The sequence below is a fragment of the Prinia subflava genome, chromosome 10, assembly GCF_021018805.1.
Source record: "Prinia subflava isolate CZ2003 ecotype Zambia chromosome 10, Cam_Psub_1.2, whole genome shotgun sequence".
Classification (NCBI taxonomy): domain Eukaryota; kingdom Metazoa; phylum Chordata; class Aves; order Passeriformes; family Cisticolidae; genus Prinia; species Prinia subflava.
This window is the reverse complement of record NC_086256.1, coordinates 17,912,261-17,936,466: the sequence shown is the minus strand read 5'-3', so window position 1 is coordinate 17,936,466 and position 24,206 is coordinate 17,912,261. Positions and strand designations below refer to the sequence as shown.

Below are 24,206 nucleotides of genomic sequence, written 5' to 3'. Positions count from 1 at the left end.
TTTACATTTTAGGCATTCTCCTAGAGCTCTAATGAAGAAAAATATGAAGGCTAAGTCTATATTTAAAAGGCTTGCTCACATACTTATGTAGGCTAGGAATACTAAAAATAAAATGGCATCTAACTGCTATCCTGGCAGAACCTAGTGTAGATGCAGTTATTCCACCAAACTGTTTATTTTTGTTCAGAAGCAAGTGCGGCGTTTGCTGCTCTGAACTGTGCTGGTAGTAGGAGAGCTGGCTCTCTGCAGACGTGTTCTAGCTCAGACAAGAAAGGCAGAGGCACATGCCTGAATCTATCACAATTAGAGCCAGCTCTTCAGTGTGATTGACAGCAGCTGGACTCTATCCCAGCCTCCTGTGCTTTCTGGGGAGGGGGGCTAGGGAAGGAACTCAAATTCTGAGCGAAATGTGGGAATAAAGTGTTCCAAGATGTTTTTTCTTTTCTTTATCTACCAAGAGGAACATGTAGATTAGCAGGATTCTTAGTGGGCTCTGAACTGATCTTATTCTACACCCGCAATACTGCTGGAAGCTTCTAAACTTTTTATGCATATTGTGTTTAAGAAGTATGACCATAAACTTTTACGTAGTCTTCATTACTAAACCTCTTATATCTGTCACAATTCAATATTCTAGATCTCAATTCACGCTGTTTTATATTTTAATTATTTTGTTTGTTTGTTTGGGGGTTTTAGTTTGGTTTTGGTTTGGTTTTTTGGTGGGTTTTTGTTCCGTTTTTTATGGCCTTTTTTTTGTTGTTGTTCTAATAAACTGCACTTAAAGGAGAAACATCTAAACATTCAAAATGAGGTGGCCAGCAGGATCCAAAAAGCAATCTTGCTCTCTTCATACAGTCTTAGTCCAATACACAGTTGTGTGAACACGAACATGCCAACCAATTACCATGGGATAGCAAATTGCAGTGTGTAACTACCCCTATTGGGAACTCGCAGCAAATACAGGCTGATTCAAGTTAATATGAACTTCTTCAATTTTGGATATAGCAAACCAACCTTTCCTCCTATTTTATGGGGTTTGAAAAAGCATTAGAGCAGCCACTGGTTGCAGGTGTGCCCATGGTGATAACTCATAAATCAGCAGTAACCTGTTTGTGTTGAGCTTTGTATGCAGAGCTGGTGGAGATGGTCTTTTGAGTGTTGAAGGAAGTGTGTGACAGTAAGTACTTATTTACTGAACACTTAAACCCAAATAAATATTTTAAAGGCTTGTTTAAAGGAGACTTAAATACATCCTTTGTTGTAAGCCATGTAGGTTAAATGTAAACTAAGAAACCAACAGAGTGCTTTTCTCTCCCGTTTCCTGCCACTCCACTTCGAGTCTCACAAATCTCAGGAAGAATGCTTATTCACTGGTTATTTTTACATCTTACTTGCATTTTTAAGTGCAGGATTCCTAATCCATTTCAAATTTAATTTTCTTTTACTTTTTTTATGTTTAATTCTTTTTATAAAATTATAGTTACATTGATTTTTTTGTCTATACATAATAGCTAATTTAAATCTCATGTTTTGAAAAAAAAATACATTGAAGCTCCATTCCTAAATTTCAGGGCAGCATTTATAAAAATCCGCTTCACTTTTCTTGCAGTGTAACATGATAGATTTATTCTTAGTTACGCCATTCTTGGCCACCTAGCCATTTATGCTCTCTCCAAATAACTGTATTGAAATCTAAATATGCTTGCAGAATGTTTCATTTCAGTTATATAGAGCTCAGATGAGAGTATCTAAAGACTGTGTGATTTTATAAGTACCCCAAATTCTTACCTGTGTGCAGTGTGTGCATCTTAAAGCGAAGGGTGGTCATTAAAAATGTAAGTGTGTTATATTTGCATTCTCTCAGTGTACTGTCAGCATGCCTCTGGTTCCTAGCAGGACTTTTGCCTTTGATTCTGCCAAAGGCATCCACACTTCACGTGATTTATTTTCAGTTTATCTTTTTGGGAACACACATGCTCACAGCTGGGTCATTGATAAAAATCGCACCAACATTTGGTCTTCCAGTGCTTTCATTTGAATGATCATTTTAATGAGGCTATAAGGCTGTAGAAAAGTCAATGCATTTTAATTTTAAAATCTCCAATCACATAGCAGTATGCTGAACAAGTTAGGTAACAATTTTATTAAACTTCCAAATATACAGTGAAAATAGTAAGGCCTCTTTCAGTTTCTCAGCATCTTCACATGAGCTTCCCTAAAATATGAAGAGGTGGGTCGAACTGGCAGTTGAGGAGGAAAGATTAGTCAGAAGGTAACTGCCAACTTACAGCCCTTAATTTTGTATCTTCTTTGCTGCTAGAGTGTAGCCAAAAAACTACTTGGGTCATCAGACATAACAGCTAGCTACTTAAGTAAATTCTAATGTCTGCCTGGAAAAAAAGAGCTACCCACTCATGAGATTTTTCTGATCATAGCACAGATGGGAGCACTGCAGACCTGCCATCAGGAGGTTCAGTGCATGGTGCCACTGTTGTTCGCTGAATTTTTGGCCAGGCTGGGAAACACCAGGGGAGGATAGAAAAGATACATGAAGAGATCAACAGAAAACATGAATTTTAACCTTCATTTCTTGAAAAGTTCTGTGCCTGATAGAAAGTACAGTTTCTTTCTTTGATAGTGGACTACATTATTATAATTTCACTATGGAAATATTTATATAGCAAACATCTTTTTTTCCAAATGAAAGGTTCTGATGGGGATGGATCCCACTGGTCTTGCTTTGGCATTGAAAAGATACCATGCTTTTAGCCCTGTGAGCATTTGCAGATTGTCTCTGATCATGAGGTGAGCCTGCCCCATTGATCAGGCAGGTTTGGGACTGTGAAGAAGCTCTCCTCTTTGTGAAGTCCCATACCTAGACCGATAACTAGGGAAATAGTGTTTATATAGTATATAAATACAAGTAATATTTAGGGACTGATAAGTATCCCCCATGCAGCTGGCATTTAAAGCCATCAGATCACTTCCTGAAGACAGGACGAGCCCTATATCTTGTTCCTACACATTTTCTTAACTACCACACCCTCACCTCTCAGAACAGCCTAAATGAAGAGTGGTTTGTGCAAAATCAGGTAATTTATCACTGATTTTCAGTATATCACTATGAGGATAATGGTGTACGGAGAGAGAGTGGGTGTGTTGTGAAGGATGCAACCTGGCTGACAAAATCATTTAGTCCTTCCAAGCATCCCTCTGGCACCAGCAGTGTCACATGATGAAGTAGATCACAGGGCTCTGAAGTGTAAAAAGGGAGGGGTTTTTCTCTCTGTTCTCTGAGTCACAGTTTTCTCCTCTACTAGCACTGATGCTGCTAGCTTTCTTGAGCCTTCAAAATCCAAGGAAGTGAACTGAAAGAACCCCTGAGGGGTGATGGAACAAGAGAAGAGATAGGATGGACTTCTCAGAGATGCAGAGAGACAGATTTGACCTGGGGAATTGCTAGCTGACAGAGTGCAGGAGTTAGGAAACTGCGATGAAGTTATTCATTCTCTATTTTGTGTCTTTATATTTTCTGCTGAATTTGTTTTCTAGTAAGTTAAGCAGCTTTGTGGCTAAGTGATAGGGGGAATATATCTGTATATATCTAGCAACAGGCAAGGTCTGGGAGGGATCTTAGGGTTCCTTTCAGTCAACAGCTGCTCATTCCCTCGGAGGGAACAGCCTACATGCCTTGAACATCTTTGCCTCCAGTTGGCTTTCCCTCTCAGAGGGGCACCCTGCAGAGAGTTGCCTGTGCTGTTGTGAGCATAAAGATCAACAATTAGCGAGGTGCCCAAAGAACTGTGGTGTCATGGTTTAGGACAGGTCTTAAAGGTGCAGAACCTAATGTCCAGCATAAACAGAGCAGATGACTGGGGATACAAGCATCATAAAGTCACCCCAGGACATGTGGTTAAAAGGACTTTGTATATTTGGGCAGAGGATTTGATAAGAGAAAAATTTCTAAAGGTGGAGGAAAAATTTCACAAATTTGTGTAGCCTTTTGCCTGCCTTGTTTTCCTCATGTGGTCTTGAGAATCAATAATGTGTCAGCACCCTGGTGAAAAGCTTTTGCTACAGGTCATAACATGTGTCTGAAATATGATAGAATTAGATATATCCTTTTTCTGTTAGCTTCTCCAATAATGTATTGGCCTCCTCTGCTTTCTTTTTATATTAAATCAGTGTGGAAAACACAGAAATACAGCAGGGGTATGCCAATTCCACAAAGGCATGCAGGCATTGTTAGAAAGAAGTACTGCCAAAAAATAATATCTATCTTCACTTATCTCTTGGATTCAGCCTTTGTTTCCATGCACTCATGTATTTGTTTTCACTCATTACCAAAGAGACTAAAGGTTGAACTAGGATAGGTTTTCTATGAAAAATAAAATCCCAGAGATTCTATCAAATTTCCAGGGAAGTCTTAAGGTAATTTCCAATGTAATTTGAAGGATTTACTTGAAGTACTGAAATTTTCAACAGTCTGTCATAAGATGGACATACTTCTTCTAGTCATGTTAAATATTTGAGTTTCCCTAAGGTGCTCTAAACAGGTGCAATATTCTCTTTCATTGTACATATGTACAAAACAAGAGTTTTGGGGAACTCTTATTCTGTGGTTCCCTTTTCACTGTTCAGAAGTCACCACATCTTAATTAGAGTGCCCTGAGTCATCAGAGATGCATCAGATCTTCTTTTTTGTCTTGACCATTCTCTTTTTTTTAGTCGCATTGCAAATTAGCAGGACTCTCATTAGGTCAGCTTTTCATTTATGCACACTTTCCATGTCTGTGATCTGTGCCTGTACATTTCTGTGTGAGAGGGCCGAGGGCACGGTGGCTCCACTGCTGCCCTGGTGGTGCTGATGTGCTGCTGAGTCTGATGTGGTAGAGGGGCACTCACAAAACAAAAATAGTGCCCTTGTTTTCCTACAGGTGCAGCAAGTTCTAAAGTGCAGCCTGTTTAGCTTTCTGCTCCCATCAAAGACACAGTATTGTGTTATTTGACAAAGAAAAAGGTTTGTTCATAACCTTTGGGTTTTGTTTGTCTGAGGGTGTTAGAACCTAACAACTCTAGGGCTGATTTTGAAGTTGGAGTCCAGTGTACTCACTGAAATCCATCAAATAATCTCATTAAATAGGTAGATGTCATTGATAGAAGCAGAGTCATCATATGAGAAGAACTGCCTTTAAAAATAAGCATCTCCATTTAGCATTTAGCCTGGTATTAGAATCTTTGGTATTTTTTTCTGCTCATGCTGACTTCTTTTTTTTTTTTGTATTACATAGAGCAAATCATAGCATTTTCAAACTTTTATCATGATATTTCTAGACTTAGTTGTGTGCTGATAATGCTTGGCCTGTTTTTGTGTTGCTCCTGTCTAACTCCCCCTTCCTTTAAAAAACAAACAGGAGATCTCACGATAAAGTAACAAGGCACAGAAAGTGCTTTATTCACTAGCACTTAAGGTTTGCTACAGCTGAATAATAAACATACTAATAACCCCTACTTGTCTCATTTTCATTTACTCAAATATATGTATTTTAAGTGCAAGTGAAGAAGGAAAACAATGGCTGGTTAGAGATCATTAAATTATTTACTGGAGAGTAAATTCCCTGAAAAAAGAAGAGAGATGAGAAGCAGAATTGCAGGTCAGCAGTGTCAAGACATTCTGTGTTGCTTGTCTTTATCATCATGCAGAATCTTTTTATTAAGGCAGTGCAGAAAGAATAGATTTATGGACTGAAGGTACAATGTTTCATATGTCCATATCCATCTAGATTGACAGTTCCTACCAACATGAATTTCCCAGGAGAGACAGTGTTACTGGTGTCAGTGGATGGCATCATTTACTTCAGTGTTCCATTATTAAATTGATAACAAGATAATTCCTCTGCTTCTCAGAGACATGACAGGTTTTACAATTGTTAACTTTCTTAATGCATGGGATTTGGTGTTCTAGGTAGTTTTTAATAAGAGGCTTATTTTTATTTCAGTTCTGCAACAAATCGAAATTTGCAAGAGTGTACAGAAAAAGAGAAACCAGGCTGAGTGTACAAGGCATCAAAATCAGGCTGCTTTCCAGAGGGTTATTTTTATAGCAGCAAATGTTTGTGCTCCCCTTGTTTTTCAGTACTGCACATTTGAGTGTATTTTGCAGTACAGAATGTTTGCTGTGCTTGTACTTGTCTTGTACAGTGAGTGTTAAAAATGTCCTGTACAGTGGTAATTCTGGCTCTGTTTTTTGAGGGGATCATTTCATCAGCCAGTGACCATTTTGAAAAGCAGAGGGTGGCCACAGCTGGCACTGAATAGCACAAAGACTCCAAGAACTTTTCTGCTGGCTCGATGTGACACAGCTGGGACTCATCCTGAACCTGATGCTGTGTAAGAGGCAGGGTTAGAGAGGAAGGCTATGGGTGTGAGTCTCATGAAGTGGAACATCTCTAGTGGAACACCCAAAAATCCCATGTTGCTGTTGTTATTCCCTCTCTGCTAGCTCTCTGCTGTTGAAACTGCCTCTGAAGAGCTGTTGTGAGGGCAGTCTGGCCTACAGCCCCTGTGTTTGACTCACATTTGTGAAGCACTGTGAGAAGTCCATCTGCAGCAGGTGTTTTTTCCATGTAGATATTGGCAAGGTTATTTATTGTGTCGTTGAAATAGCAAAAGGGTGCCCTATAAACAGTTCTTTGTGGACTTGTCACCAAGTACCTGGTGGACTGTGTGCTCTTGGAGCTGCACTGGGGCAGGACCTTCAGGAGATGTTCCGAGTGCTTCGGCTTGTCAGGATGTGTGGGTGAGAGATGGTGTGGGGCAGAACTGGGTGTAGGTGCCCCACATTCTGACAAATGGGGGATTGGATTGAATGCTGTGGAACAGTGATGCAGCTGCCAAGAAGTTCTCCTCTCCTTGTGTGCTTGTGTACATAGAGTGCTTTTCCACTGGTGAGTGGTGAGCTGAACATCATACTTTTGCCATTTCTCTAGGAAAATTGTATCATTTCTGCCAAGCTCCTTCTTGCTAAATGCTTCCTGAGGAATTTTGGTTGAAAATATTTGAGTTTGTTCAGACTACACAGGTCAGGTGGCAAGGCTATACTGTGTTGTTTTAGAGGAAAAAACGTATCTTGAAAGGAAGTTTGAGGTTTTTCCATCTGACCCAAACAAAAATACCTTTTAAAATTTAGCTTGATCAGCAGTAATTCAATTCAATTGAAATCTGATTCTTAATAAAGTCTTCGATCTCTGCACCCCCTCTTTACACACCAATTATCCTGTTTCTTATCTCTGCTTCCCAAACAAATAGCTGTTAAAATCTCCAGTCCTTCAGCCTTCTTGAAAGCTCCTCTTGATTTGACATCTTTTGGGGGAGCAGCCTTTAAAGATGATGCTAAGAATTCCTTTCTATTTGTGCAAGGACTGTGCACTTAAAAAATAAAATACTGTGGATTTTTGACAGTATTTGAGAAATCAGAGAGGGCTGTTGTGGCCAGCAGTAGTGTCTAAACAAAGCATCTATGGACATGCAGAATTGCCCTCGAGTCTGGTGCAGAAATCAGAAGGGACAGGCAGGGAAGAGCAAGCAGAAATTATGGTGGCTGGATTTCCTAAAGTGCAGGGAGATTATGCACATGCCTGGAAGATTAGGTTCGGGACAAATACAGGCTCTGGCCAGTGGAGGTGACCAAAATGAACATGGTTATCACAGGCATGAGGATAGAGGATTGTGATTTCATTCTGTATGTTGACAATTTTTCTTAGATTTGCAGGAATTGACAGTGTTCACATTTAAATCCAGACTGCTGAGACTTTTTTTTCAGATTGTTTGAGTATCCTGAAACTCGCTTACTCCCTGAAGAGCAGTACAGGACAAATGGTGATTGTCAATGTAGAATTTTACCACTCTCTGGCTTTAAATAGATGTGACCCAAACTGGACCTAGTTGTTGGTTTTTTTGGGTTTTTTTCCTCCTTCTTTTTGTTTTGCAACCTCTTGCAGTGAATTCTATGTGCTGGGAAAGAAAGATCGCTTGAAAACATACACAGTGGCAAACCTCATCCTTATTATTTCTTTTCATTCTGTTGAATTCATGAGACATCCACATAGAGATAATGGATGAGGCAAAAAAAAACATTCACAAGGGAAATAGATTCTAGTTTAAGCTTCCAGGGGATTATTATAAACAGGGAGAAAAATATTTTAAGGATTATGAGAAGTACCTTGTCAGTGTTCTTTTAAGTAGAACAACTACTAATGCATTAGTCACAGAATTGTGTGAAATGCAGCTTTTTACTGCTTTAGCTACAGTATATTCATCTTATAATGTTGTCCTAACTGGTACATTACATACCCTAACTTTTCCACCTCCCTTCCCTCCAACAAAAAAAAAGTTTTATTGTGGTCCTTTGTGTTCCATGAATTATCAGGAAAATGCTGAGCACAGAGCAGTGTGTGATGTGGCAAACGCGCATTTGTCCCTTTATAGGCGTTTGGAGAAATTGTCTGTCCCGTTGTGTGGGGCCGGGGCGAGCAGCCCTTGGCCGGTGACATCTGTCACGGTGACGGTCAGGGAGGGACAGAGTCGGCAGGGCTGCTGCTCTCCCCGGCGCAGGGCGGGGCAGCAGCATCTCCCACAACAGGCAAAATAGCAGTTTGGATGGGGGAGAAGAGGGAGCAGCATACAGCAGCTATGATTTTGATCTGGAATAAGGAATGGGCCAGGGGTCCCACTGTGCTGCAATCATGCACAGTTTGCAGGCAGCCCACACTCGAGCTATGACAAAGCTGCAATTTAGTCAACCCTCATTTACCACTTACTACACTTCAGCAGCAGCTTCATTGTAAGATCTGTCAGGAGTCTACTTTTGTAAGCTGGGAAGCGTGGTGCAGCCTCACACTTGTGGCTCAAACCACTGTAATTAAGCTCATGTCAGGTTGCCACTGAAAATTTCAGGAATCAAAAGGAAGGATGTGCTCTCCACAGATGCTCCCAGGCTGGGCCATGTGCTGGACTTTCATGAGGCACCAACTGTTTGGGGCTATTAAATTTGCAGGGTTGGTAAAGCGGTACATGACATTGTAGACACTGAAAATACAAGTGAGAAGAGACTGAGAAGCTGAAATGTGATACAATTCTCATTCATTACTTTCCAGTAAAACCTCTGCCTTTTATCACTTGTAATTCTTGCTTTGTTCTTGCTATTCTCTTTTAGGTAGTAGGAGATAATCTATATTTTCTTTATAAATTTCCACGTGTGATTTTAGGAGTAGATCCAAAGCTCAGGCTTCACAGATAGTTCCCCTAAATGTTCATACCTGACAGTGATTATTTCTTTTTCATGGGTACTGATTCCAAATGAAAAGGCTGTAAAGGTGTTTTGGGGAAGAACAGTGACTTGAGAAAGGACAGTTTTGTTATCACAGAGTGCTGGGGGATATTTTTCCACCTAGGAAATAAGTTTGTTTTCAAGTTATAAGAGAACACTGGGAGTAAAAAAACAATAAAATCCCTACTATTTTTAAATTTTTGTTATTCCCTCTGAGATCATGGCTTTCCTGTGAACAGTCATGGCAGAAATGTAATTTTTGTTTTCAGTTATTTTTGTTGTAAACCACTGCTTCTGTCAAAAAGTAGGGGCTTAATTTTAAATATGAATCCTAAAACTAATCAATATTAAATTGACATGTTGTCTTAATTAACAGCTCTTTGAAACATCTTTTGTACACTCCCAGCAGAATTTTCAAATTTCATTAGTAACACTTGATGTAACCTAACTCAACTACTTATGAATCTAGTCAGCCGCCTTTGTTGTCTTACAACTTTCCCCACTGAAAATTTTGGTTTGTTTTAAAGCTCAATCGTGCAGATTTCTGATGTACTTTGGATTGTGACTGCAACTGTGAAAAACCTTATCATGTTGTCAGTGTCTGAGCTGCTGGGTTGTTTTTTTGCTTTAGTTAGTTTATAAAAAGCATGAGTTTGACAAGATATGGTTTCTAGATAAATTTCAATTGCTTTAAATTTTTCTCATGTATAATTTCTTAGACAGATTTGTCACAATTTTTGCTTTTAAAAATGAAAGTCCTTTAAACTAGATTTCTGTTTATTTCCAGAGCCCTCAGTTTATCTCGAATATTCAAATAGGACACAGAGCAGATTTTGTTTCATTAACATTTGACCTCTACAGCTATATAAGATTTTTCCCAATTTAAAAAATTATGGTATAGGAGAGAGACTCTTTTTCCTTGTCAGAGGGGAATAAAAGCAGGGGTAGTAATGACTGTGTGTGCTTAATGAAGAGTTTGGTCTTATATTTATGCCAGAGGTGAGCACAAATGGGCACCTGCAGGCAAGGCAGGCACTTCATCAAACACTTCCCTTCTCACCAGACTCCCACCCTGCAAAGAGCAGCCAGAAGGGTGGGTGGGCAGTCTGCAGGTGGGTGGGCTCATTGTAGAGAATCATCAGAGCAAAACAATGGAAATAATAATGATGATATGTGGTATTGTCTTTTTAAATTAATAGAATGTAACCTCACTGTGTCAAATTTTCTCCATACCTGTCTTGCTTTTCAAGGTGTGTTTTCCTCCCTTCTGAATATACTAAAAATCACCTCCTTCTTATGGAGGTAATTTCGGAGTTTACAGTTTCCAGCAATTGTGTGTGTTGGACAATTTTTGTACACCATGCTTTTCAGTATTTGTTTGAAATGAATGAGTCATTAACCCTCAGCATTATGGGAAAGTTCAAGAGAAGTGTTAAAATGAGGGGGTGACAGATTAAGCCCACCCTAGGTACTAATGAGACAGTAAAACTTGTTTGGAAAACAAAAAGATTAAAATCAAATGTCACATTATCTGTCAATCAAGCTTTCATGTGAAAGTTTCATGTAAGAGGGCCAAATAAACAAGAGCCTGGCCAGATGCTTCTCTGTTCTCCTCTCCTAGTGTTTCCTTTGAACACAGACTGAGCTGGTAGACTTCTGTTAAGTTTTAGGATATCTTTTCTGATTTAACCTTTTAGCTTCTGCAATACAGTTTTCTGTTGTGTTTTTGCTTCCAAATATCATCCTCCTAAGAAGTTCTTCATGCAGGAGTACCTGGGCTGATTTCTCTGCTGATCTGACCTCAAACATATCAGTTTCAGAATTTCTATCTTTAGGTCCAGAACACAGGATTTTATTTTAGTCTTAAATAGAAATTAGCACTGTCACTTGAGCTGGGCAGTGATCAGAGGAGTAATTAACTTTTATTTAACAGTAAATAGCACTGTATGCAACTAGTAAGTTGTGTGTCTAGGTGCCCTCCCACACCCCGAAGAATCCTATTAGAACTTATTTTACCTAAAAACAAGAACCTCAAGAAATATTTTAGAGGGAGCAGCAGCTAGAGGCTGGACTTGAAAGGTGCTCAGTGTAATGAGAAGGAAAGGCAATTACACAGCATAGCTCTGGGGAACTGGGGCCAGTCAGTGAATAGGAAATAAAATGTGCATCGTGGGATAACAAAAGCTGGCATTTCCCTGGGCCCTTCTCCCAGTCCTGCAGATTTTCCCCACATCCTGAAAGTCTACTCCCAGTTGCCTCTGGGACACAAAATAGTTCTGGCTGCCTATCACTGTCCTAAAGTTGCATGCTTAGAGACTCTAGGGTCTGGATATGAGGTATCCTGGATTCCTGAAGTCAGCTGAAATATTGTGTTCATACACTGCTGTGTTGGAGTGTAAACTGATGCACTGATACCTTACCTACCTCTAAATAGTCAAAATGCTTCTGTCATTTGTATAATTAGTAAAGAATTACTTCATTCCTCACACCTCAGGTGCAAGTGTGTCTGACAGTGTCCTGGTTGGCTCTGTGTGTAGGTCAGACTTTGTTCTTGCTGCACACAACAAAGAGAATGCACATGGATAGATCTTCTTCAAAAACTAGGGATGTGATAGATGAGTTTGTTCACTGTTTCTTGTCCCCAGTGAAGTCTGCAGCTGTATTTCAGTCTCTAGCTCCTGGCAGACAGCTGGTAGTTCCCACAGGCAGGCTGTGCAGCTCATGTCTGAGTCACAGTAATGTACAGTATTACAATAATGTATATATGCTCTTTCCAGGTTCTGATTGCCAGCATCATGTGCAGCTATAACAGGGAGGACTGGACTGAACTTTCAAAAATGGCTGAGGTAATGGCTCCTAAATGTGTTTGCACCTTTTTTTTTTTTTTATTCTCCTTGAAAACAAGAGCTGCAGTAAGGAGTTTCTTGAAAGAAATAGATCCAAAGTGAAAAATGAGAATTTAAAACATGTCCATTATCATTTGCTTACTCTGTGTTTTCATTAAAATGATGGAAACGTAAATTTAAAGGAAATCTGTTCCATAAAAATGATCCCTTGGATTTTTAAGCAGTACCTGAAAAGCCTTTAGTCTTTGAATCTATATACTTTTTATTTGCATTTTAAGCAAACTGTATATTATGACAGATGCCCTGATAAAATTTAATTCTACCTTTGAGAGCCTAACTTGATCTTACCTTGCCTAGAGGCACACTAGTTTGACAGCACCAGAAGAAATTTTGAATATAAAACTCTTGAATATTTAAAGTATAAAGGGCTCATTTAATGCTATTCTAGTTTTAATACAGACTTTCAAAAATGATAGCTGAGAAAGTCAGCATATATAATAGCAGTCAGTAGGCTTTCTATAATATAAATCCAATCTTACAGAAACGCAAACAGACTATGCACCTGAAGTTTCTATTGAATTTGAGGAAAAAACTATTTAATAACATGTGCCTATCTCCATAGGGAGTAGTATAAGAAATAATTATCAGGACTGCTCTAATTTCATTCAGAGAGGTGTCTATATCTGAATGGAAAGCAAAGTTGTTATGTTTAAATTGAAGTGTGTTTTCCACCTAAAGTATCTAGAGGAAATTAAAAGCATTGTATTAACAAATCGAAGCAAAGAAAAAAATTACCTTGTCGTTATTGCTAGTATTAGCTCAGATTTAAATGTTTAAATTATAGATCTGTTTTTGCATTTGTATGGATAGAGGTGTGGATATTTTGAATTTGTGTTTTCATATGGCAGAATGTTTGGACATCATTGCTGCTTTATTCAGTGTCCTAAGCCCTCCTGTGGTGATGTGGGATGACACTTCCCAAGTTTCTTTGAGCATTTTGAACCTATGAGGAAAAAAGTCACTTTGGGGACTTAGGGAAGTGAAATTAAACATTATCAGCAGTAATCTTGGTGATCTTCCACACTGTTTCAATTTATACCTGTATTTACCTAATTGACCATGAAATCATATTTTGGAATCTATGCTTGACAGAAGCAGTGCCACTTTTCAACTGATTAAGGTGAATGGCTTTATTGTGCCATTTGCTCCTTTTATTAAGCTGGTGATATTGCTGTCCAACTTTAAGATGCATATTTCCAATTTGTGCTTGTATTTATGTTACCCTTTAAGAAAAAAAGAGGTTCTTTAAATGCAGTTAATGATGTGTGACCTCTGTGATAGAACGTTCTTGTGGGAAGTAGTAGTTGGTGTGTGCCCTGTGGAGAGCAGCACTAGTTTGGGGCGCCCTGGAATGCACAGCTGAAGAGCAGGGATGTTCAATCACACGCATAGGATCCTACCTAGGAGGTAATAGATGTGGCTTTCACGAGAGCAAAGCCCCAGAAGGTACCACAGCGTCTCAGCAGGAGGACGACCTATTCATCCGAAAGGTCAGCTTGTCAGGGCGGCCGACAGCCGCGGCACGGCCGGGCCCGCGGCCGGCCCGAGCACGGAGGGTTCCGGCAGTGATGGATGGCTTCTCCCTGCTCACGCACTCTGGGAGCTGCTGAACCATGGCCACACAGCAGGCAAGGATACTCCAGTTCAATAAGCAAAAGCAAAATGCAGATGCAAAACAAAACCCGAGTTAGAGCCACTGGAGAGCAACAGGAGAGACGGTGGTGTCAGGCCGGAGCGGTTCAGAAAGGAAGAGAGCGTGTCCGTGTGCTGCCCTCGGACAGCTCGGCTCCTTCCCCCTCTAATTGTGACTAATAGAGCACGATGAACACGAATTAGCATGAATCATATGTTTGTTTAGACTTCTTCCTATTAACCTCTTGTTCTTCAGAAGCAAATTTGTTTAATGACGAAAGCTGTGGCACAGTACAGGTGCCTGCAGAAAATTTGGGGACTGAATCCATTACAGCAAAAAGGAAAAATTTGTTACTGAGTTACAGTTCTTCAGAGCACAGCAACACCTGTGTAACACTGCCTGCCAAAGCTCTTAGTGCTGCTCTTAGGCCCTGTAATTACATTTAATTTTTTAACATTTTCCAGAACCAACTCTTTATTCTGCTCATATCTTTTTACTTTCTTTTTTTTTACTCTAATTCCTTAAGAATCTTTGGAAACCACATCAGTTTTTGAAGTTTTTATCTTTTATGATTAGCATGTTTCTTTTCTAGGGTATCACAACCATAGCTTTTTCTCTTAAAAAAGCAAAATAAGTCAAATGTCTGAAGAAATCTATTTAACATGAACAGTAAATGCTACAGGAAAGAGCACATTACTTGAAATTAGTTTTTCATTTTTTTTGTTTTGACATGTTTCACAGGTTGCTGGTGCTGATGCGCTGGAGTTAAATTTATCCTGTCCTCATGGTATGGGGGAGCGAGGCATGGGACTGGCCTGTGGGCAGGTAGGACTATAACCACAATCTCTTTAATGTCTCTCCAGCAATCCTGCACTGCCACATTGATAGTTACACCTCAGGGGGCAAGACACAAGCAGCAGATTACCAGCTTGAGATTTTTAGGTTGAATCTGTTTAAATATTTAGTGATGAGAGGAAAAAAAAAATGGAGCTGAGAATGTACAAAACAGTTCGTTTTGCTGAGAACCAAAATGCATTATGTATTTGACAAGGAATATGATGAAAACAAAATATTTCAAAAAAGCACTTAGACAGAATTTGTTGATTTCCATTAAAGTGCCCTGTAGATGTCTTTTAAAACACAAGCTAGTAATTACTGCATATGTCTGTAATGATTTTGAAGGACATGAGATATACATGCAATTCATTTCAGAATTTTTAACTTAAGAACCTAACTGTATTTCAGAATCACAGAAGAGGCCATACATTCAGGTACTCCCATGTACAGTTAACACCTTCTCTTATAAGAACCTGTGTTCTGTAACCTATAGATTTGTTGGTTTATATGGTTGAGATTGGAATTATCCATGCCTGATGTCTCTGCCATGTAGAAATCTGTTGCAGAATTTATCAGTACATCCTATGACTTCAGTTAGGAGAATGTGTGTTGTTTTGCTCATGAAAAGAAAATATACACATACAAACCATGAATCTCTTACTAATATCCTTTTGAAGTTTGTAGATTTTTGCATGTTTTGATCATGGTTTGAAATTTGTTTTGGCTCTGAAAAAGGCCCAAATATGGTAAACTGAAAGTATCTGAAAAATCTTGGTTCACAGTCTTCCAGGAGAGATTATTTCTAGAGTTTGACCATCAAAGTTTCCAAATTATGAAGCCTGTTTGATTTCTCATCCTAATACACTTTGGGGACGGGGAGAAGAAGAGGAGGAAGGGGATGCAGAGTGGGAATCATGATCATATACCCTAAAACTGGCATATTGTTATTCATCTGGCCCCTTTGTAGAGGGGCTAGTAAGCATCATAATTCATCCTCACTTCCTCAGTTAAGCACAAAACATTTAAGCACGGAGGTGTAGTTGGATAACTAAACCATTCACTTTCTAAAACTAGAGAGGCAATAGGAGCTTTAATCAGAACAACACTTCAAGTGGACACACTTCAAGTATAGCTTTATCATAGCAATGCTGCCAGGCACAGGCCCTGGGCATTTTATTGTTTTCTGTGAACAAAATTATGTCAATCTGGTCCATGCTGTAGATTATTATTTTAATGAAAGTAATCTGGATGCTTTTTATGGCCAGTGGTCGTTCACCGAAGTTATGATTAAAAATGCGAGAGAATGATAAAAGCCCTCCAGGCTAACACTAGCAAAACAGTAGTAGTTATTATTAATTTTTTCCCTGAATTGCATTTGACAACAATTTGCTATTTTAGCCATCTTTATAAGTTTTTGGAGAAATTCCCTCCCTTCAGTCTGCAGAGCATAACGCAGTAGTTTGGCATGTCCCTGTCTGAGAAGGCAGGATGCTGTGGAAGGTGCTGTCTGGCCAGGGAGAGCCCTGGAGGTTCCACACAGAAGCTGAAACAGGCTCCTTTCAAGCACGGGTTTTTTATTGTTTTAAGGTATTTGTTATTTTCAGCTTTCAGTGGTTGGAGTAATGTATGCATGTGAAGTTGCTTAGATGTGTAGTCAGTAGGGAGCTGTCTGGCTACATGAGTTTTTACATATCTTTCAGCTATTGTAAAATCAGAGAAGCAAATGCAAAATCTGAGCACTCAGGGCTATCGTGTGGATTTGTGACTCTCCATGGAGGAGATCAGATCCATAAAGAAAGAAGATTACTTTACATATACATATATGTTTTTATAATAATAAAATTTCTGTCTTCCTCATACAATATGGATAGTCTTTGGAATGTTTAATATATACTACTCTCCCTTAAACATTTTCCATTGTTTTTTTAACTGTCTTATCATAATGAGAGCTCAGAAAAGAATCAAGTTCTTTAGATGAATGAATTAATAAAACAAACCATGTTTAGAGAGCCAGATCCTGATGTTCTTCCACAGAGTTGGCTAAAATTAAATTATAGTGATTTTAAATGTAGATTATTGAAGCAAAGGATGGGGATAAACGGGATTAAGGAATGATATGTGCAACAAAATTTATCAGTAGCCCTTCAGGGGACTTCCACGTACGGTGGCCCCTGGAAGCCCCATCAGGAGATACAAAAGTGCTAGATGGTATTTGGTATTTTAGTATTACTTTTTTTTTTTCTCCCCCAGAGCTGAAGTCAAATAGGTCATACATGGGTGGTGTGGGGAAGACAGGGCTCAGATATGCTCTGGAAAAAAAGCACCACTCGATATCTGGAAGTCAGGGCATGAGACTTTGAGAGGCAGAGCAGCTTTCCTGGTTGTACAGTGAAGCGGGTTTTCTTAAATCTTTTTGATAACATAATCCATGTCTTCATAGGAATTTTTTTCAAGGATTAGGTCTCTTTCATGCCTAAGCACATTAAATCCTCAGGAAACTACAGAAATTGCTGAGATGAAGAATAATGGCAGAAAAATGTGTATTTTTACTATTTATAATGTCTAACATGTTCTGCCTTTTTGTTGTTGTTTAAAAAAAAAGGAAAGGAAAGGTTAATTACACTGTCTGCTTTTTCTTCTCATTCCAATTCCTATGGTGTGCCTACAGGGTAAGTGTAGAAATCTGGGAACATCAGATTTGTTTTTTCTCCATCCTGTTTTGTTATCTAGTCTCAAACGCTTTCACTGTTTTATATCAACTGCAAATTAAAAAACATCCTGGTATATCCAAATCATATATATAAAAATTGGTACTAAGCATGGCTGTTTGTTTTATACTGAATTACAGTTCTCGGCTTTTATTTGATTTTAATTCCAAGTCATTAGTGCAGACACTCTGGCGCCCAAACAGCGTAGCTAGCCAGAGGGTAATATTAAGAGGCATCTGTATTGCTGCCAATAAGTTACTTAAAGCTGGTTCTGTATAAAATGTCAATTATATTTACTAATGCTGATTAATGATAATAAAGTTAAGGTCTGTATTCTTTTGTAACAATCTGCAACTGTATAAAAGTGGATATCATTAAAAATTGTAAAAGAATTTGTCATGAAGTTTACCAGCACTAATGCACAGATTTTCTTTGAATCAGATATCCTATGTGTACAAAACATTTAATAGTAAACATAAAGACAATACAGTGAAGAGCAGATAAAAAATGACAGTGTCACTTGCCCACTATATTCATTGCTGTAGTAATTTTAGCATAAAATTATGAAAATAATGAATCAAGCATGTGAGATGGTGGCACTCACACTTCAACAGCTAACTTGTGGTGGATTTGTGGTGCACTTTTTGTCCTTCACTGGAAACCATGAAAGATGCTTTAATTTTTTTTTCTCTACTTATCCCTCTAAAAAGGGGCATTGACTATTCTGAATTATTAATGACATGTGAAACCAACAGATTTAAGTGTTTGTCATTTTGGTCTAAAGGTCAACAAGTCTCTCCAGCTGCTCTGCCAAGAATGAATAAATAGTTAAATTGAGTCGGTAATCTGGTTTACTTTGAGCTGTAATGTGCCTCTCCCAAGAAACATTAGAACAAGATCGATTAGGACAAGTAGCACCCAAAGTCTTCAAAATTAGCAGTGAGTCTCCTTGGCCTAGTGGGCAGTGAAAAACAACAGAGGGAAGGAAAGAGCAGCCTACAACTACCTGGGAGGATGCTGCAAGAGTAGCTACAAAGAGGGGAAGATTATTCTCTGTCATGTCAGATAATACAGCAAGGGGCAAATTGCAGGCTGAATGTTTCAAATTGCTCATTAGGAAAAGAATTCTCTAGTAAGGTGATGCAGATCAGGAATATGTTGTCTGGCGGAGCTGTGTACTCTCCTTCTCTGGAGTTTTTAGGGCTCAGGCAGGCAAAGGTGTGGCCAACCTCACTGGGGGTGGTGTTAGTCCCAGCCCAAGTGGGACCTTCCAGTTCCTGCCGTGCTGGAGCTCACTCAGACAACCATTTCTGTGAGCTCACCCTGTTCAATACCTAACCAAAGGCACTGTATTCTTTGTACCAGGAATGGGAAATGAGCACTGGGTAAAAGGAAGCACAGGGACTCGGGTGTTCGCATGGAGTGAGATAATCAGTATGAACAAGGTCTCAGTTCAAAAGCAACTAATCTCATATTCAAAGATCTCAGCCTTAGTGCTATAAGCAAATATTGTAAAAGTTAATAGCATCCTGGCATATAACTATTTCTCATTAATTAGTCATAGCTTCTAACCTCCAAAATATAAAAAAATCGTGGCTATCTCAGCATTTAAGCTCCAGGTTTGAGGAATTATTTGCTTTTTTTTTTTTTTAGTTTATATTGAAGAAGGAATGTATATGTCTTGTGAGCATTGAAATCCAGATCCTGGTGGTTTAACTATTCAGATCATACATAAAATGAACTTGCTTTGTGGTTCTTTTCTTACCTTTATTTTCATTTTACTTCAGTTGTGCTTGCTACAGTCTGTGCTGCTGGCTGTGCTTATGTTTATTGCCTGCAATTAGGATACAAGTTTCATAAAAGCCTACACTGCCTCATTCAGAAGACGACAAATCTGTCAAAAATAAAAAGAAAAAAAAAACCCAAAGCCCTGGTTACTCTGCGAAGATGAGAGCTGACTGCATGGCACAATTAGATTTGCTCTGCTGTACCTTGGAAATGGGAAAGATGAGGCTGCTTTTTAATTGAAGTGCACAGCATAGCATGCTAATTCACAGTTGCTCTGCCAGCAAGGAGCTTGAAGTATTTTAAATAAATGATGCCCCAAACAGAATTTGATTATATCTGTGTTCATGTGACATTCTACTATCAGCCTACAATAATATGCTGGTTAAGTATAATTCATTGAGTCCTGCAGGCAGTATTAGTTCTCTCTCTTCTCTTCTTTATCAGTTATTGCAACAAATTAATGTGAAATACAACAGAGTGCTGCTACACTAGGCTATAGCAGCAGTGTGGACATTGTCATCCCAAATCCAGTATAAACCAGCATGAGTGAGGTTCCTGTTGGTGTTCGCAGTGGAGTTTCAGGATTGCTACATCTTGTTTTCTCTTGCATTGGCCACTTTTATCCATTTTTGCTGGTTCTTCAGAATATAGTCCTAGCTGATCTCAGTGTCTTTGTGGCTGCCGTTGCCCTCTCTTGCTTTGGGGCATTTCTTCACCAAATGACCTCTTTCAGCCGTGTTTCTCTGAGTCCAAACTGTTTCAAAGGCACTGTAAGTTCCATGAAGCTGGGTGACTGGCGAGAGAAGGGGAATCGCCTGCTGCCCAAGCAAATGGATATGAAAAGTAGCCTTGATAGTTCAACTGTGGAAAAACCTCAACAGAGGCAAGAAATTCAGTTCCTGAGAAACAAGGATTCCGTGGTTGAGGTGGTGCTGTTACTCTGCATGTGCAGGGATGTGCAGCACTTGGCATTGTTTTTCTGCGAGGGAATCTGGGATGAGCGGGGAGAAGGGATGCATGCTGCTGATTGCCTGCTTCAGCTCTTACAAATGTAGACCTAAACACACTTTTTCACAGGTTAGGAGATGTGTTTTGTGGACTTATGTTCATAGTTCCACACTGATCATGGTCCAACATCATCCTATACGATAATTCAGTTTTGTTGTTTAACCTCTTTGGACTGGTTTTCAATCTTCTCCGTTGGCAGATATCTTTCTCTTTTCTTTTTCTGTTCCTGCATTCTTCAGAACTCTCCTCATGAACTAAACCCTTTTACTGAGTTGCTTTCAAAGATAAAATTGATTCATGAGCTACTTCACTGGAAATCTGAGCAGGAAAAGCTTGCTGGCTTTATGGTCACTCGTGGGTAGGTGACGTCATTCACCTTCCTCCAGAACCTTAGAATTCATTTCTTTTCTGTGACCATTGCAGGATTCAGTTGTAATTAAACATTGTGGTTTAAATGGATTTCTTGCATGTGTCCTTTATGTCCTCATATATTCTATCTTTTAAAAGGAGAAAATACTTAATAATGAGGTACGACAGTTAATTGGTGTTTTGTCTAAAGAATTCTGCTTTTTATACACTCAAGGAGAATGGAATTGAAATACAAAGTTTAATAAATTCATCATCAGAACTCTATTCTATAATTTCATATTGTGGTTTGACAACATTTAATCCACTGTTATTGCTTTGAAGGATTCCTAATTGAATTACTCAAAAGACAAAATGGAAAATAAAAAGGGATTATAAATTCGGCAATAATGTTAACAGCACTACTGACTTGCTGAAAGTTTTTAATGACATGCTATGTCTGTTAATAAGGTTTTAAACACTTTGTATGTGTTGACTTATATTTATGTAAGGAAGACATTCTCTACAGAATGTATTTCCTTAGTAAATCTAAAAGTGATTCTGTTTCTTTGAAAATAATGAAGACATGAAAGCAATTTGGGTTTACACTTATTTTCAGTCTTACTATGATGGAAGCATTTCTGCTGAAATTCACATTGTGGGTGACAGATGTCACAGAGGAGGTTAGTTTGGTCACAGTATCAGTGACCTGGCATTGTTTGGCTGTTTTAATGACACTTCAATAGCCTAACAGCAATGAAGTATATAGTGAGTGCTTCCCATAAAGGAATAACTTTTTTTTTTTTTTTAAACCAAATAGCAACCTGTACTTGTTCTTAAAATTGCATTTTAATGCCCTGAGAAGTTTTCAGAAGAGGGAAATATAGAAAACTTGAGCAAATGCCCAGGCCCTTTGGATATATGATTGTACCATAAGGCATTGCAGTTTTTTGTAACCATGATATCTGGTAAACAGGATTTACTGGAAAAAGTGTGATCACCACCAAATAACTGTGCAGATAAAATATTTTAAGATTGTTTATTGTGGTGCACATTAATTTTTTCCTTCTCTGTTTTCAGTTTTATGCCACTGTTTGATAAAGTTAATTAACGATATATTAACTAATCTTTTCACTGCCTACACAAGAGTTTTCATGATTAGACTCATATTTCTTTTAATTTAGCCTCAGCTCCTGGGAAAGTTAGACAGTTTGCTGGGAAGCTTGCTCTTTACAGTAGGCCAAATCTGAATACATGCACAGTTGATGACCATTTTAAAATTGAGTGGCAGATTCTACTCAGAGCATAGGTTTTAAATTCCCTAGTTCCATGTTTCAAAGATTTATGCTTTCCTCAATTATTTAGTATTTTCTGCCTTATTATTATAGGAAAGGACAAAGCTTGCCTACCTGACCATGAGAGAAAGCTATTTGTAGCTGCAGCCTTGACATATTCGAGTTCTGTGCTTCCCTTTAGAATATTTCATGTATGACGTAAACCTAATCAAACCCTTATGCCTTCTAGCAGGTGACCTCTGCATGAACTAAAGAGCTGAAATATTATTTAATCATGCTGAATACCACTTTTTACAGTGCTATGAGAAACATTAGTTTGGCTGGCTAGAAACAACCAAGATAAAATATTTTGTTCTGTCAGGGGTAAAAAGGCATTTTTATTAGTCAACACTTTACATACACCAGCACTATTAAATAAATCTTTCCAGTCAATGTGTCCAAGAACTTTACTAAAGGTAAATGTGCAGTTTCATGGTTTTCGCTTGGAATATTTAAGCCCAACCAATACTGGAACAAATAATTTGATGATTTGGACTGCTAGTCTGTGCATCAACCTTTCAGGCCAGCTATTAGTGATCTTTATTCTGAAAACCAAAGAAAATCATCTGACTCAAATGCCTTTAATATTGCATTAAAATCAACAGCTGTAAATACTCATTGCTAAAATTTTAACGGACATATCACAGTGAAACAAAAGGACAGTTTTCCCTATGATGTAAGGTAACTATAAACAAATATAAAATGTCTTAGAGTTAATTTTTAAAGTTTTCTAACAGAGATGTTTCTTCTGGTTGCTTAGAATAACATTTTTAAATTAAAAATAAATGAAACAAACTTCAAACATTCAGAATAAGGAAAAATATTATGGCTCAACCACCTTCACAGAGAGAGGAATCAGTTTTCAAAATAAATTCAGTTGTTTTCCTCTTTGTGCTGGAGAGAAAACAAAAAGCTTTTCTGTAATCTGAAAAGGGAGTAATTACAAAGCTGACTAAAGGCAGCAGCCAACCTTTCAATTCTCAGTTGTGCTTGATCTTGACATCCCTCTAATTTTTGTTCTTACTCCCAACACAAATATATGGTTTTTACTTTTCTGTGCTGGTCAATCAAAAATCTCCAGCTCATTTTTGACCTTGTCCACACAGGGGTTTTCAGCCATGAGGTGTAGCATTATCACAGAAGGGGTGTAGGAGTGCCATGCTGCTAATAAGATGTCCAAAGAGGATCTCCCACACAACACTTTGATAAATGTATGCTTGAGTTTGGATGCTGACCTGTGTTAAAATTGGCAGCTTTTAGATTAGATATGTGAAAACCCATTGGGGAGTGGGTTCTTTTTGTTTAGCTTGTTTTTCTCTGTTGACATACATTAAGCATCATTCGTTTGTGCAGCTCCAGTAGAGTAGTACAGTAAAGAAACACTGTAACAAGTTACTTCTCCATTTTTTTTAATAAAGTGAGGCCAGCAAAGGTTTTTTGTCTTGTGCTTTTAGCATCTTTCAAAAGTTCTAATTAAAGAGCTGATGTAGGGAGAAATACTTGTGATTCCAAAGGAGAGTAAGAAAGAAAACAGAGAAAGGGATCTGCTAAAGTTGGAAAATTTATTGAAATTCTAATTCTATAGAAACCCTTTATGTGTCTTTTGAGGTTTATTTTTTATATGCTTTTAAATTAGAAGGGGTTTTTTATGTGCACCAATTTGTTCTTTCAGTTTTTCAAAGTACTATGATAAGAGACTGTGACTCCTTTGAGAAGTAGGAGCCCCTTTGGGTTTTGGCTTTTCTCAGTGCCCACTGTTACCTCTCTCAGTAGAGACAGGGTCTCAGAATGACTCCTCAGTTCAGCCATGACCAAAACCTGGACCTAATCCAGAGGGACTTGATTTAGCCCAGTGACACGTTGGTATCTCTGGAAGAAACAGAGAATCCCAATTAGGCTCCCCCGAGTGGAACTTGCGGTGACAGATCTGAAGGAGCAACTGATCAAATTTTGACACCTTGCTTGCAGCTTTACTTTAAATTAATAAAGTCCAAGCATCTAGGAATGGAGCTAGGTGACAGGAGTTTTTTAGTTCTTATAACTTACCACAGGAAAAAGAAAGTTCAGTCAGGTCTCTCAGTTCTCACTTAGATTTTTACTTTGGCAAAAACATCTATGACTTGGGAGTCATTACTCTCTGTAAGGTTGTTGGGGTTTTTTTAATTAAATTTAAAGATAGAAATATAGTCTTTTTCATGGCCTTCAAGTGGTAATGTTTTTGCCTAATTGATAAGTCTATAACCAAAAGAACAAATGTAGTCTGCAAAAATGAATGGGAATTTTCCAAGCTATACTTCTACATCTTAATATGCAGTATTT

General features: G+C 38.5%; 1 protein-coding gene across 1 annotated transcript in view; it reads left to right on the top strand.

The window, feature by feature from the left end:
• Positions 1–24,206, top strand: part of DPYD (dihydropyrimidine dehydrogenase) — a 334,900-nt gene that overhangs the window by 213,462 nt on the left and 97,232 nt on the right. The window contains exons 15-16 of the mRNA XM_063407573.1: positions 12,106–12,174; positions 14,609–14,692. Of these exons, the coding sequence (XP_063263643.1) occupies positions 12,106–12,174; positions 14,609–14,692 (153 nt within the window). The remainder of the gene's footprint in view (positions 1–12,105; positions 12,175–14,608; positions 14,693–24,206) is intronic.